We start from the raw sequence: 16,011 nt of genomic DNA, 5'->3' as shown, positions 1-16,011 counted from the left end.
AAATATATGTACATTTATAGAGATGGCTAAAAATATAGACCCTCTACAAATACTGTTTTAGAGACGGCTTGCTTCGGAAACCACTTTTAGAGGCGGTTAGAGATTGATTCACTTCTATTGAAAAAAAGGAGGTGTCTCTGCAAATAGTTTTGTTGGCAGAATTAGCTAGCGGACATCCAAAGTGATGGTCGTTTGCTGGAGAACACCCATTTTGGAGCTGTTTGCCAGAAGACAATCTGATTCGTTGAAATTTGGCCACAGGAAACCGCGCCCCAGTTTCAACCGGTTGAGGAGAGAGAAATTTTTATTTTGGACATCCAGTGCCCCTGAGCCACAATTGGGTCCGACCCCAACCTGATCTGGTTGGACCAGATAATAACCGGCCCAGCCCCTGACCCCATCTCACTCCAATTGTCACACTCTCCTTCCCCGTCTCCACGATAAAGGCGGCAGCAGCGGGCGGGCGGGCGGGCGTCGTCGACACGAAAGCGCAAGCAGAGGCCTGTTGAAGATGGCGACAGGCTCAGGTGCTTCGTCCTCGACAGGTTCACGTGGAGCGAGAGAGGCGCAGCCGCTGTGCCCTTTCTGCAGGACGGCGACGGTTGTGGAGAGGACGTCCAAAACCCAAAACAACCCAGATAAGCAGTTTTACACTTGCAGGAATCGTGACTAGGTGAGTTATTTGCATTTCTTGTTGGTCCATTTTGGAATTTTCAAATCGTTTCTAGGGTTCATCCCAATGTTGTGTTGTTCGGCGCGATCAGGGCAACGGGCAGTGCAATTTCTTCATGTGGAAGCTAGTGAGCGTAGGAGATAGCGTGGATGCTGCAGCAGCCGGCTTGAAGGCTTTGGAGAATTCTATGGTGAACTTGAACAATGTTGTATGTGCTCATAGGGCTACTATGAGTAGAATAGCTAGAGAGCAGAGAGCTCTTAGGTGGATTAATGTGGCCAGTGTGTTTGTAGGAGTTGTGTGCATTGTTACCATGTGCATGTTATTGTATAACCAAGTATGAACTTTGCTTTGTAATGTTTGTGAAATGTATGAAATGCAGTTATCTGACATTGCCCAGTTTAATAAATTTTCAGCATGACCAACTTGAATAAGGTCAGCAACATACAACAAGTAACAACAGCCTTGAATTCACTACATTACCAAGCCTTCAAGTTCACTAGAATATAATACCAAGTTATCGTAAGTTCATATGCCAGATTATAATACCATGTTTAATATATTACAATACTAAACTCTGCCAAGTTCATATGGCATAGGTGGCTTAAAAGCACATAAAATCACATAAAAGCACAGAAGGCAAAATCTTTCTTCTCTTTCTGTGTTGCTTGCAGTGCCTAGACGTCCATCAAGACCCTCTTGCTCCTAGTGCAAGCGCTTGGACTGGATGTCAGCGTTGAGGTAGCCTAACTCCTAGTCATTGCCCTTGGGCTATCTGCACTTGTTGTTTGGCCTGCCTCCTAGTGACTGGGGAGTTTGGAGCCCTGCAGGATGAAACATGTGGTTAAGCAGGAGTTGTAGGCTCAACAAGATGAAAAATGGTGCCAAGAGGTGGATCACGTACTACATAGTTTGATCAAGAGGTGTAGGCTCAGCATGAGTTGTCTTCTTCTTCATGTTGGGTTGTTCCCCCTTGGAGGAGGCCTTCCTCTTCTTCTTCTTAGATGGATCATCTGCGGTTTCTATAATCTCAACCACTTTTGGCTTGTAAGTCCTCTTCTTCTTCTTTGGTGGTGCAGGTGGTGGTGCATCAGGGTCTAGGATAGTTTCATTGTAGGTTTTCTAGAGGTGGCCAAATCCACCACACCTTTTACACCTTTTCTTGCCCTTGCTGGTTGACCCACCTTCTTCAACTCCAACTATCCTTCTCTTCCTGCTGCTCTATTGCATTTAGGAGGAAGGAGTTTGAAGCCAATTTCCACATTTTCCCATTCTTCCTTGCCTGGCATAGGAGCCACAACAGTTGCATAAGCTGCTTTGAACATTTCTACGGAGTAGTAATGGTCAACAAAGTCCTCCAATTCAACTCTTCTTGTGTCAATGAAAGCTATGGCATGCACACAAGGCAGACCAATTAACTGTCAACCTCTACAAGTGCACTCTTTCTTGTCCAGATCAACAATGAACCTCCATGGGACTAGGTCCTTATTCACTCCTACTTCTCCCACCATTGGGCCACTCTTGTGAATGGTGTACTTTAGATTTCTGCACTTGTCGTGCAGTTCCTTCATGACATGGGGCAAAATCTTCAACCCAGACAACTTTGAGGCCAACTGCCTCCTTGTGCAAAACCTCTCCATGATAATCATGGAGCCCATCTGGTCTTTGCTCTACATAGGCAGGTACTCTAATCGCCAACCTACAAGCGGCCGTCGAATCCATCCTAAATCAAAACAAAGGAAAATAACCAAACTAAACGATTTCAAACCACAACCTTTCTAACGCATCCGCAGGCATACAAATCCAAAGAGTACGGGTTCAAGAAATCTCACCCTTTTGGAATCCATTTCAATTGACGAACCCTAGGCTGAGAACCAGGGCACTGCGCGTTCTTCCTGTTGGGGGACTTCATCTTCGGGTCGCGGGGGTGCTCCAGATCCTCAGCCCCCCATGGCGGACGACGACTGAGGCTAGAGGTGTCAGCGGCGGCGGGCACTGGAGTGGACGGCGGCGCGGCGAGCACTGGAGTCGAGTGGGCGGCGGCGGGAGTGAGAGTGGGAGTGGGATTGGGAAAAGTGGCGTGCGACCTAACCCTATCGGTCGGGTCGGGGGCCGGGTCGGTTATTATCTGGTCCAACCAGACCAGGTTGGGGTTGGACCCAACTGTGGCTCAGGGGCACCAGATGTCCAAAATGAGAATTTCTCGCTCCTCAACCGGTTGAAACTGGGGCGCGGTGTCCTATGGCCAAATTTTAATGAATCAGAGTGTCTTCTCGCAAACAGCTCCAAAATGGGTGTCCGCCAGCAAACGACCATCACTTTGGGTGTTCGCCAGCCAATTGTGCCCTTTTTTTAGTAGTGAAATCCCTTTGGTATCCAACCCAAAGTGGTACACTCATCATAAGGGTTTGCCTATTTTTAAAGGAATTTAGTGACATTGATATCCTTATGCGTACCACTGTGCGGGTGGCCAAAGTGTCCTAGAAAGAACCATGTAAGCAGATAGTACGTACTAGTAGTTTTGTGCACGGCACGAGCGTCGGCGCACATACAAATACCGCCCAAAACTACTGCGAAAAAAAAAAATCTTTTCTGCTCTTGTCGGAAGTGTTAACCGGATGCCCAAGACAACGTACTAGTGCAGAAAAATCTGCGTTGGCACTTAGCATATTGCACGCATCTACGTAGAACTTGGAGCAGTATACTGTATATATGAATAATTCGTTGGCTGTAACTACCAGTAAGTCAAGCATTTTTCTATAAAGTATGGGGCAATCATCATCTGCCTAACAATGATGCAATCCAAGACTCAATGATGCTGCTCTAGAAGGAAGGAAAATTGAGTATATATATTTTGAAGTGCTACAATTTCAACTAATACGTACTACACATCTGAAATTGCACGGTATGGCGAATGGGAAGTTTTGTCTCATTTTGTGGTGGTTTGTTCCAAGCTTAGGCTGTTGTTCTTGAAGCATATGTCAGTAGTCTTTTGAGAATTAGAGTCCCCGACTGTAATCACAAAAACAGTTTACTATTACACTGTTCCAAGATACCGTGTTGTGAAAATTTTCATGACATGCTTTTGTAAGGGTGTTCTAGCTGTATGTGTGTTCCAAGATATACTCTTGATTATTTAGAATACTTGTCCCGTTTGGCAAAGTTTCTCCAGCAGCTTCACGAGCTGGTTGAAGCTGTTTTGTGCTAAACGGATATTTGAAAACAGTTTTACATGTGAAGCTAGCTCCTTAAAATGTGGTGAAGGATTGGTACGGTGTGAGATGAAGCTGAAAATAACTGCTTCTCCTAGCTTCAACTCACTTTGTGGGTCTCTACGTGGCATTCTATGAGAGTATGTTTTAAGGAGCTCCACATATGTCGAGATGTTTTGTCAAATGATTCACCAAAACAACTTCAGTTCTACCGATAGAGCTGGTCATAGAGCTGAAGCAAAAAAAATTGTATCACTAGTGAAGCGGAGCTGTGTGAAACGGAAACCCATAGGATTTGAAGACTTTAAAAGGAACCTTTTGGTTTCTAGAGAAGTTTCACACTTTAGCTAGGTTTACATATGCCTCTATTTTTTAAAAAAAAATGTTATCTTTATTATTAGGACATTGTAACACCCAATATACCACCACATCAGTATCCAACAATAAAGATTACTACTATATTTCAGCACAAAAATTGTACGGTGAAATTAAATACGATAATCCAAGAACATTCAAGCTCCAGACTCTGGTCTATATATTCTCGCAGGCTATATGTTGATTGAACATATTATGTACACCTAATTAGAAGATCATCTGATAGGCTTAGAAAAGTCAGAACACCATAATGTTTTGAAGAATCCCACAAGAAAGGAAGCATCATATCGACCCTTCAAAAGCATCCACGAAGAGAGACACACTTTCTTGGATGATGGTGATATTCCATGATGAATCCCAAAACATTGATGAGTGCTCAGCTATAAAAAAAAATGTAAGACTAGCTAGAACAAACAACTCCTTTGCAAGCTATATATCAGTACATAAAAGTCATTGTTTGTTCTCACAAACAGAAAGAACGCAATAAGTGCCACAGCTTAGATATGTTTTGTCTCTGAAGTAGAGGTTAATTTCTGCTAGCTAGCCTTATAGCTGCACAACTATTGTACCATATCATTAGATATACACGCCTTGTTTTTACTTGTTCTTGTTCTTAACACAACTGTATTCTAACGGCAATGGGAGCTATCTTTCTTGGACGGTACATTAGTTTAAGGAAGCTAAAGTCAAATTTGTTAGTGCTACAAAATTACCATCGCAAAAGCAAACAAATAATGCCACCCGAATGGCAGCCTAATAAGCCAAGGGAGAAGCATCCAAACCCAAGATATGATGAAGCTGTCCCTCACGTGTGATGTCCACCTTTGTAGCATGCAATTGTACAATTGGGCAGACGGCCGGGTGGGCCCCACCTGAAAGAGATTTGCATTGTTTGTCCTCTACTTAATTATATACCACAGATAAAATAAAAAATAAGCAAAAGAATTCCCCATGCATTGTTGATTTTTTGTACAATAATGTAGCTCACCTTTGTACGTATAGAGAGGTAGAGAGATACGTATATGATACATCTTTTTTGTCATCCGCATGGTGTACAAGAGTCCAAAGGAGATATATATGTAATATTCCATGTTGCTATATCCTATTGCTATAGAAAGGGGACAGTGTGGAAGAACACAAGAGAATTAAGCTGGTTAGGATGCTTCCCTGGAGAACCCACCTAGGGGGACAGCTCCAAACCACTCTAGGCCTTTCGGAAATCCAAGGCATAGGCGGACGACATTGTCAATGCTCATACATATACGGACGAGCCCTAGGAAAGTTTCTCGAGTCCACACGCAAAGAATATATGTTATATAAGGAATATAGAATCAAAGTATATATTGGTTGCAACACTTTATTATATATACTACGTTATTTGGTGGATTAAGATTAGTTTATCAGTACATATATACCAATGCACCTTTGCGTTATTTTTGCTATTACTTATTACTAATATGACAGTGAGCGCTGGTAGTGATAATTTTTTTTCCGATTACACAGTATAACTCAGACACTCATAACGTACGCACCATTACCCCTATGAACACACGCACACAAACCCTACTCCTATGAGCATTTTCAAAGACTGGACTGGCAAATCCTTAAGATTGATGAAGTCACCAAAGGTACCTCGTCATCGACGAGAACGTCACCTATCACTGAAAACACAACACCGTTAAGGCCCCGTTTGGATCAGCAGGCTAAACTTTAGCCCTGTCACATCGAATGTTTGATACCAATTAAGAATATTAAACATAGTCAAATTACAAAAGTAATTGCACAGATGGAGGCTCATTTGCGAGACAAATCTATTAAGCCTAATTAGTCCATGATTTTATAATGTGGTGCTACAGTAACATATGCTAATGATGAATTAATTAGATTTAATAGATTCGCCTTGCGAATTAGCCTCGTCTTCTGCAATTAATTTTATAATTATCTCATGTTTAGTCCTTTTTAGCATCCGATCCGATTTGACAAGGGCTAAACTTTATCCCAAGGATCCAAACACCCCCTAAATCCTAGAATATATCGCTCCCACGGGGAGTCAAACTCAGGACTTGAGGTGCTACTAAGGCTCTTATAACCACTAGGCTAGAGACCCTTTCGCTAGTAGGGATAATTTAATGAAAGAGTAGTGATGTCCAAAAAAAATTCTATGTATGACGCACTAAATACTACATAGTACTTCAAACACAGAAAACTAAACTAATAGGCTTCACCTAGTTCCTGACTACCTCAGAAGAAAGTAGAACAGGTACTCATGCATATCATCCAAATGATCATAGATGATCACCTTGTATCAAATCATTTACTTTGTATGTTGTTTACATCAAAATTTGGGAAGAAGAACACGGGAACTCGAAGCTTTCAGGATTGTGTCAATCAAGGAATCGATTAGATGTGAATTGGTATCAGCTGATTTAGATGTGATGTCAGAATCAACTATTTTGTGGATGACGTCAGCAGACGGCGTCAATGGGCTATGCTTGAGTGGCGCCAGGAAGATGTGTCGGACTCTACAAATAAGGAAAATTGGGGTCCAAGTTATTATTAAGTTAGGAAGTTTTCTTTTATTTCAAGAATTGTAATGAGTCGTATTTGAGTAGGATTCATGTTTAGGTTCTAGGTATAAATATTAGACCATGGTTATTGTAAAAAAGAACGAACATTCAATCAATACAATATTTTCGGCTTTCGCCATCGCATTAGGAGTAGGAGTACTATAGATCTCGACGAGTTCTTCAGCAAATAGGGCTGCATCGACTGATTGACCTCCAACTTGCTTGTGAGTACTATCACGACTTGTATTGTGTTTGTAAAGCTGCATCAGCTGATTGATCTTTTATGAGCCATAATATAAGTTAGGTATCGATCTGTATCGTAGTTTGTAAGGCTGCATCAGCTGATTGATCTCTTACGAATCATAATATAGATCAAAGTTATCGATCTTATGTTAAATAACTTGTTATTTAATATAATATCACCGGTTATCGAATCTGCTAAGATTAGTAAGATTTTCCTTACTGTTTTGGTTGATTCACCAATTATCGATCTTGCTATAATTAATGTTTTATTAATTATAACAAAATCACCTGATTGATATAGAGATAGATCGGCATTATATCATCTCAATTGGTCGTCCTTTGATTTGGTCACGCTTTAAACCTTATAATTAATGGCTTAATTCCGCTACATCGGCTGGTTTATCTCTATTCCAATCAAACATAGTATGCATCCAAAGACATGTTTCAATCTTGAATAAACTCACTAGTTAATGAGATCTAATATAATGACACTACCATAGCTGCATCGATCCGGTCGAACCTCACTGGTAAGACTTTAGATTAGAAATTATCGATTAGTGGTCTTGTTCATGATCAAGATATGTACTATGTTTGTTACCTATGACTGCATCGGCTATTTCAGCCGATTTGCTTATATTTTCACGCATATAGCATATTTTCATGAATTTGTCAGCATATAGATGGTTTTATAGATTCTTTGGCTTTAGATTATTATCATTATCATAGCTGCATTGATCCGATTGAACCTCACTGTTGATGATAATATATTAGACTCAAAACTGTTTCTAGAATCATTTATATTAGACAATCGATTTGTTCGCATGTTATATTCTTTTCATCAAACTTATCGGCTCGACGCTTTATATCAATCATGTTCCATTTAGTCGATGATGCTTTCTGTTGTTCCATGAGCATCGGTTATTTTGATTCGTATCATTATCATATTAGCCGATAATTCTTGATTTAAATATCTTCATTTCATAGATACGCCGGATATCGACTATTTAGTCGATAGCCTCATTGAATCGGCTATCTAGCCGTACATTCGGAATTGTCTGGTGCGACACCGACATGTTCCACCTTAAATTACTGATAAGATTTTTCTCTTCTTATCAATTGCAGGTCAAATTGACTAGCACGTCGTTGGGTTTCAGAATCGGCTGTTTCTGTGTTGAAGCCAAGCAGATCTCTGGTCTCGTTCCACTTAGATCGTCCGGCTTGCTGTGTGTTGATCACATCGCTACATTTTTGTGTCAACATATGTTCTTCGTGTGTTTTCAGTTAACTGTAACTTAGATATGTGGCACATACTTGCATTGATTCCTTTAGAGAACTCCGATCTTCTCATGTAGTGGCGCTGCATATATAGGAAGGGCCTTTTTGGCACGGCTTATGCCGGCTTCGGCTTCATCTATTTTGCGTAAATCGAGGCACTGTAGCGTGGAGCCGTTTTGTAAGCCGGGGTTAAAATGAACTAGAAGCCGAAAAAAGCTAGTTTTTCTGGCTTCACCGGCTTTGGCTTCACCGGTGAAGCCGTTTTGGATGAGCCGTGCTAAAGGGGGCTGAAGTGTGTTGTCTCTCCTCATATTTTACCCATGATGCCCTAGCAGGGTTTCCTCCCAAGTGAGTCCCTTGTCCCTTCTACCTTGGAACATCTGGTTTCTTGTGAGACCTGCTTTATCGTTTTGTTGGCAGGTGCCATCGACCAATAGACAATAACCAACAGTAGTACAGTACAAAGAGAATTGGCAGAAACATTACCTCAGCAACCGACCAAAACTCTATTTTGACGTGTTGTGCATACGCCAAGGCAATGCCTCCAAGAAGGTCTATTCATGGCACGCTGCCTTCCTCCCTTTATCCCTCCCTCAACACCTGCAACCAAGCTGGACGAATTATAGAGGAGCCAAACACGCTGCAAGCTTCTTCCCACGCACTTTCGCCTTCTCTCACAAACCTGGGTTAAATTCATAGAAAATTGTAGCTTTATCAATGCCAACCTAAGCACTGCTGTGTTCTCCATTGCTATCCATCCAACTTACAGAGTGTTCTTGTTATATGTATCCTTACCCTCCTGTGGGTGGGGAGAGGTGATCATTGGTTGGTCTCTCTCATGTGTTCAAGCATGGGGACGCTCAACTGCGTCGACACAAGCTCCGGCGCAAAACTACAGCAGCAACAAGCAGCTCCGACATCGCCCACCGCCTCGGTGTCGGAGTCAAACATCGTTGTGCCATCGTTGGCCGATATCGATGCCAATGATGCCCTAGCCAGCCTACAAGCCCTCAGGTTCGACGGAGACATCGACAGTGAGATCCAGTCACCGGACATTGCCATGTGGGAGTCGCTCTTCGCCGAGCAAATGGGCGCCTCGGGGGGTGACTTCCTGGTGTTCTCTCCTAGGAGGGACTTCACGGCGACCGGAAGCCCTAGGAGGGACTTCATGGTCTCCTCTCCCAAGAGAGACTACATGGTGTCTTCCCCAAAGAGGGACTACATGGTGTCTTCCCCAAAGAGGGACTACATGATGTCTTCACCGAGGAGGGACTTCATGGTGTCATCCCCCAAGAGGGAGTACATGGTATCCTCACCTCGGCGAGACTCTTCCCCAAGGCGATCACCCTTCTCGGCCAACCTCTTCAGCACCGCCGGCGTCCACCAGCAGGGCTACGCGCATGGACTAGATCAGGGAAGTGGCGCCGCCGGTGCCCAGCCGCTGTACGGTGGCCTTGCTAACCATGGCAAGGGCAAGTCGCAGAGCCCGCTGCACAAGGTGTACATCAACAACGCCCACAGCAACAGCGGCAAGCAGAGCACCGGCCCGTCGTCTCTCTCGTACTCGTCGTCCTACGGCCATGGTGAGAACCTGTCCTTGCCGTCCATGGAACCCTCCTTCCTCGACGACTACAAGTACAAGGAGGGAGGTTACCTAGGGTACCAGCAGATGCTGGGGAAGCATGTGGCGGCCGGAATAATGCAGAACGGTGGGAGCTCCGCCACAGTCACCACGGTGGCTCCTCCTTCGTCCTCTCAGCTGCCGACGCTGTCGGAGTGCCTGGCCATGCCGGAGCCGGCCTATGTAGGCGCAGAGGAGGCGGCCGCAGCAGCGGCAGCCGCCGCTGGGCTCCAGATGGGCGTCGGCTTGACGTCTGACTTGTACTACGCAGCACAGTTTGGAGGCGGCGGTGATGGCTTGACGACGTTGCAGCACCAGATGGCCAAATCTGATCAGTGGGCAGCTGCAGCAGACTCATCCCTGCACAGCATGCTGGGTTCAGTCATCCAGGCAGAGGCCGAACAGGTAATTAATTTAGATTTATTTACCATCTAACGAACGTTAAATAACCGAAAAAAATGATTCGCAAAACCTTCGTCAAAATTTGACATATTTTTCACGAACGGGTACATGTACCCATATTTCATTAAGACGAAAGCAGTTGTTTTATAGCATCGATGAACTCCGGCTGTTCCATGTCCACTGGCAAGACGCTAGCGTGCATGACCAGCAGCTAGGATACGTCGATCAGCTAGAGCAAAAGCCTAGCAGCTACAACAGAAGCAAAGGACTATACGGTCATGGATACAACAAGGCAAAAGCTTTTGGACTGCTTAGCCTACTCGTCGTCCGTCACTCCTCGCTTGGCCTATACGACGTCCGTCCCCGGATCACGACGCCAGCCTCTCCCCAGATAGAGGACCTTCCCGCCTTCCAGGGGCAGCGGTGTGGTGAAAGTCTGCTGAAAATTTGACATATATTTCAAACATAGGCATATTCATTTATTGTTTCGTATTATGTATAGGTTTGTAGCTAGATGAGAGGTAAAGGGCTTTCCTGGATTGGCCAAATGGTCACAGTGCATGCATGCATATGCATGCAAACGGTTGCAGCTAGAGGAAAAGATGCTTGCATCCATACGCGTTACTTGTGTGAGGAAGCAAGGTAGTTCGGTCACCGGCTACGATTGCTGTTTTGTCGTACTCCTAGGCGCGTTAACCAGCTTGCCAAAGTAAAAGTGGCCTTGATGATGCTGCTAGTTGGCATCTGCGTAGAGACCTCTGCGAGGATTTGGAATGGAGCCACACAGAGATATAACTAGATGCTTAGGATATTTTGAGATCATCGATACCATCGGAACGTGCGTACGTGACAATAGTGCAGTCCAAAAACCACCGTGTTGCTTCTCATGAACACGTGTCGTTTACGCACTTGAATTCCGTTAGACTTTATTACGATCAGGAGTACAGTTTTAGAGTTATAATATATTTTGATATCAAATTATTTTTGGCCATCGAAATAATTATTTTTCTGATCAATTTAGAGTTCCTGTGATGTTCCTGCTTATTAGGGTGTTTATTCTTGTTTTTCTTGCTACTATTTTGTTTGATGGTCTGAAGCGATTGCTTGGTCTAGGCCCTCTTTGGTAGCGCTCCTAGGACCGCTCCGATAGCAGCTCCACGGCTTCGCCAACCAAAAGGGATAGCAAGCGACATCTTCGATTTGCTCCTTCCACAAATCACGCTCTCTAGAGCAGAAATCCTCCAATGGAGCCCAAAATAGTATCTTCGCCCTACTCCTTCATCCAAGCACCTGGGCTCTCCTGAACTACCCTTCATCCAGTGTGTGAGGAGCAGCAGGCGGGGCAGAGGCGCCGAGGTGGGCATGGCGTGGGGGTGGAGTCACGGCAGACTAGAGCGTCAAGGTGGAGTCATAGTCTCGATGGGTCATGGTGCACCGAAGCCTCTAGGCGAAGTGTCGTGTTGCACGAGAGGAGATCGGAGTCCAACAAGACGAGTGGAGAGGAGAAATAGTGGGGGCAGGGTCGGAGAGGGGTAGGTGTGGAGGCGGTGCATTTGGGAGAAACTGGAGGCATGCGGATGAGGCAGGGGATATAGATACAGAAACAGAAAGATGAAAGAAAAGAAAAAACACAAGGGCCTTAAGGACATTTCACCATTTTGTCTACCGGGGAAGTTTTACCAAACCTTTTTCACCTGTGGAGCTGCTCCACCAGACCAAGCTAAAAGAAACTGCTTCATTAGTGAATCATAGTTGTACTAAACAAGTCCTTAATAATCTTGCGCATGTCTTTTATCTGGGGTTGCATCATTTGAGACTTTCTGAAGTTCCGAGCAGTGATGATATTATTGCTACATGTGCAAGGGTTTATCTTGGTTGTGGGGTCTTTCATCACCCAATATAATGGTCAAAACTTCGATTGGCTTTTGGTACAACATCTCTGATTCATATTAAGTTGGGCCTAGTTGGAGCAACTATACACAATAACACAATACTGCTCCTATATGTGAAATCAGTCCTTAGAAGAAAAAAAAACCGCACAAAAATCCCCAAAAATTAATCTAATTAACAGTGCTAACTCCATTCACTGATGATGCACGCAGGAACAGGACAGCGGTCTTCAACTGGTGCATCTGCTCCTGGCGTGCGCCGACTTCGTCTCCAAGGGGGACCAGCCATCGGCGCTGCGCCACTTGCACCTCCTCCGCCGCGTGGCCTCCCCGCTGGGCGACTCAATGCAGCGCGTCGCATCCTACTTTGCCGACGCCCTCGCCGCCCGCCTCACCCTCTCCTCCAACCCGTCCTCCTCCTCCTCCTCCTCGGGCGGTGGCCACGCCACGCCGCGCGGCGGCGCCGGCTCGGGCGTCGCGCCCTACACGTTCCCTCCGTCGCCGGACACGCTCAAGATCTACCAGATCCTGTACCAGGCCTGCCCCTACATCAAGTTCGCGCACTTCACCGCTAACCAGGCCATCTTCGAGGCCTTCCACGGCGAGGACCGCGTGCACGTTGTCGACCTCGACATCCTGCAGGGCTACCAGTGGCCGGCGTTCCTGCAGGCGCTGGCCGCGCGCCCCGGCGGCCCGCCGACCCTGCGGCTCACCGGCGTCGGGCACCCTTCGGCCGCCGTAAGGGAGACCGGGCGCCACCTCGCCTCCCTCGCCGCGTCCCTGCGCGTGCCGTTCGAGTTCCACGCCGCCGTCGCCGACCGGCTCGAGCGCCTGCGCCCCGGCGGGCTCCAGCGCCGCGTCGGCGAGGCGCTCGCGGTCAACGCTGTCAACAGGCTGCACCGCGTTCCTGGCGTGCATCTCGGCCCGCTGCTCTCCATGATCCGCGACCAGGCGCCCAAGATCATGACGCTCGTCGAGCAGGAGGCCGGCCACAACGGCCCCTACTTCCTGGGCAGGTAAGTCATCGGAAATCGTTTGATCTTGCCAAGATAGCCTTGTTGGCAGTGAAGATGGTCAACTCAAAAATCGTTTGATTTCGTATCAATAATTCATCACTAATTACCTTTGATGAGGAAGTACTAATCGTGTTGCACTCTCGTGATTGATTGTATGTATGAAGGTTTTTGGAGGCGCTGCACTACTACTCGGCGATCTTCGACTCGCTGGACGCGACGTTCCCGGCGGACTCGGCGCCGCGGATGAAGGTGGAGCAGTGCCTGCTGGCGCCGGAGATCCGGAACGTGGTGGCATGCGAGGGCGCCGAGCGGGTGGCGCGGCACGAGCGGCTGGACCGGTGGAGGCGCCTCATGGAAGGCCGCGGCTTCGAGCCTGTGCCGCTCAGCCCGGCCGCCGTTGGCCAGAGCCAGGTCCTGCTCGGCCTCTACGGCGCCGGTGACGGGTACCGGCTCACCGAGGACAAGGGCTGCCTCCTCCTCGGCTGGCAGGATCGCGCCATCATCGCCGCCTCCGCGTGGCGGTGCTGATGATCGTCATTCGTCAGTGCTCGTCGATCGTCATCGGCGCGGCCTCAGCGGAGAGTTGACAACTGTTAGGTTTGTCTGTTGCATGGATGCATGTGTGGTTATATTTGGATCCTTAATTAGCTTCCTGTATGATTGTGAGATTTGTCATGTGAAAAATACAAGATAAAGGTATACTCTGATGGAGAGGAGCAGCATATTAAAGATATATGTTGTTGAGCCACTGATGATGAAATTAAGTTTGATTTACTTGTTTTCACATATATGTATGCCTAATACAAAAGGCAAGGGAGAGAAGCGATGGTGTATTGAACTTCACTAATTCATCAACCTGTGGTCTAATATGGGTTAGATCATTAGAAAATAGAAACATTAGATGTTCGTGTGTAATACCTATATGTAATTAAAATTACTTGTCTCTTTGTTCATTTTCTACCGGTTGTGTAAAATTTATTGGTTATGATTTTCAGATGTTTCTACATATTTTTTTAACCTCGGATTAAGTTAAAACTCTTGTGCTTATTGTCTTTTTTGTTCAGATTCTCCATTTGTATTTTACTAAAACCTACGGATTTTAGATTGAGAATTGTTTATTACTATATATGATGGCATAAAGAATTATGTAATCCTACACCATAGAGCTCAAGATTGGTAGTAGACTTTGAGGTGAGAGGCAGCAGGGGGCAATAATGATGCTAACCTCAAGAGAATATTTATATTCAAGCCTAATAATCACTATTTACTCCAAAGAAATCAAAATGATGAGAAAGGTTATAGCCAACTTTGTCTACACTAACATCCTCCACCATTCAAGATGTTAATTTTTTCATATCAAACAATCATGAGAAAGTGCTTAATAGTATCAGTACAAATATTTATATGTCATAATGTTTTAGTTAAATGTATATATTTATCCATAGTACAATTCCATAAATCATTGTCATGAATTTTAATATAATATAAATTATTTGTTAGTGTAATTGGTATATGAGTTGTTAAGGAACATTTCCACTCACCACATTTCAAATTGTATGTCGATTCAATTTTGTTCTAAGCTGAAATTTTCTAGTTTTGACCAAGTTCATAAAAAAACACACAAATATCTACATCACTAGATTAGATTCATTACACACACCACGAAATATGTTTTGATACTGCATTTATTTGATATTATTGATATTAATATGTTTTCCAATAAAATTGGTCAAAGCAAATCATGTTTGACTTAGGAAAAAAAATTAAAGTTTGAAACAGAGGAAGTAAAACATAAAATACATATTTATTGCTCATGCATACATGTATACTTGACCAACATAATGGACAACATGTATGTTTACTTTATGTTGTATTTTGTATATTAAGAGTATTATAGTAATAGAAGAGGATATTTTAGAAATGTCAATAGGTGTAATTTATGGTTATTTATATGGTTTAAACGATAGAAGATACTTGTAATTTAGATGTAGATTTGATGTGATATTTTACTTTGTTTAATAATGGCATAAATAATAATTTATAATTATGGGATTACAAATTATTAGTGTTTGATGTGGTTTTTTACTTTATTTCATACCATTGATGATCAAAATTTAGTGTTGTTCACTAGGTCTTAATAGGGTAGTACACAAAACACATAGGTTTATACCGGTTCGGGCACGAACCCTACGATTCAGTGGATGGGTGGTTCTCATATTGTTGTGTCTTGAATGCTTGAACAAAGTCCACAATGAAGACTAAGGTGTGCAAAACCGCTTGACTTGAATGAATGGTGGTCCATGGAAACGAACGCCAGCCATCATGCTTGTCAACCAAGGGGGAGAGGTTCCATAGACTTGCTCTCCTAGTTACTGGTGCACACCGATGATCGGGATAGATTAGTCTGCTGATAACACAATGGAGAGAATGAAAAAAAATACATGACGGCGTAATAAAGAAATTATACAAAAAAATTAACTGACAACCTTATGGATTTCCAAAGCTAAGGGCTTCATATATAATAATAGTTTTGGTACACCTTTTTTCTATAAGGGGTTTGTACTTATATACAGGGAGGAGCACCTCCATCTCGATATCATCTAGCGGTATCATACTAATTGATGTTACACCTTCCATCTTTACTCATGGGTTTAAACATTAAAGTCCATTAAAAAGACAGGCAAATGGGCATGTGACATTTATTATAACTTGTGCATATGGGCTTAGTGTCATAGGAT

The 16,011-nt window shown here is 44.3% G+C and overlaps 1 protein-coding gene across 1 annotated transcript; it reads left to right on the top strand.

Annotated features, from left to right (window-relative positions):
• Positions 1-9,183: 9,183 nt before the first annotated feature.
• On the top strand, positions 9,184-14,074 carry LOC136486859 (GRAS family protein RAM1-like). Its single transcript, XM_066483904.1, has 3 exons — positions 9,184-10,371; positions 12,471-13,273; positions 13,438-14,074. The coding sequence occupies exons 1-3, from the start codon at positions 9,184-9,186 to the stop codon at positions 13,799-13,801; spliced, it is 2,355 nt and encodes a 784-aa protein (XP_066340001.1). The 3' UTR covers positions 13,802-14,074.
• The last annotated feature ends 1,937 nt before the right edge of the window (positions 14,075-16,011 follow it).

This window comes from Miscanthus floridulus, chromosome 10, assembly GCF_019320115.1.
Source record: "Miscanthus floridulus cultivar M001 chromosome 10, ASM1932011v1, whole genome shotgun sequence".
In the NCBI taxonomy this organism is placed as follows: domain Eukaryota; kingdom Viridiplantae; phylum Streptophyta; class Magnoliopsida; order Poales; family Poaceae; genus Miscanthus; species Miscanthus floridulus.
Note: the sequence above shows the minus strand (reverse complement) of the source record. Positions and strands in the feature narration are given on the sequence as shown.

Excerpts from the sequence above, each read along its gene's own strand:
- LOC136486859 (XM_066483904.1), top strand. The coding sequence starts at position 9,184 with ATGTGTTCAAGCATGGGGACGCTCAACTGCGTCGACACAAGCTCCGGC. Across the intron at positions 10,372-12,470 it reads TCCAGGCAGAGGCCGAACAG|GAACAGGACAGCGGTCTTCA; the intron begins GTAATTAATTTA and ends TGATGCACGCAG. Across the intron at positions 13,274-13,437 it reads GGCCCCTACTTCCTGGGCAG|GTTTTTGGAGGCGCTGCACT; the intron begins GTAAGTCATCGG and ends GTATGTATGAAG.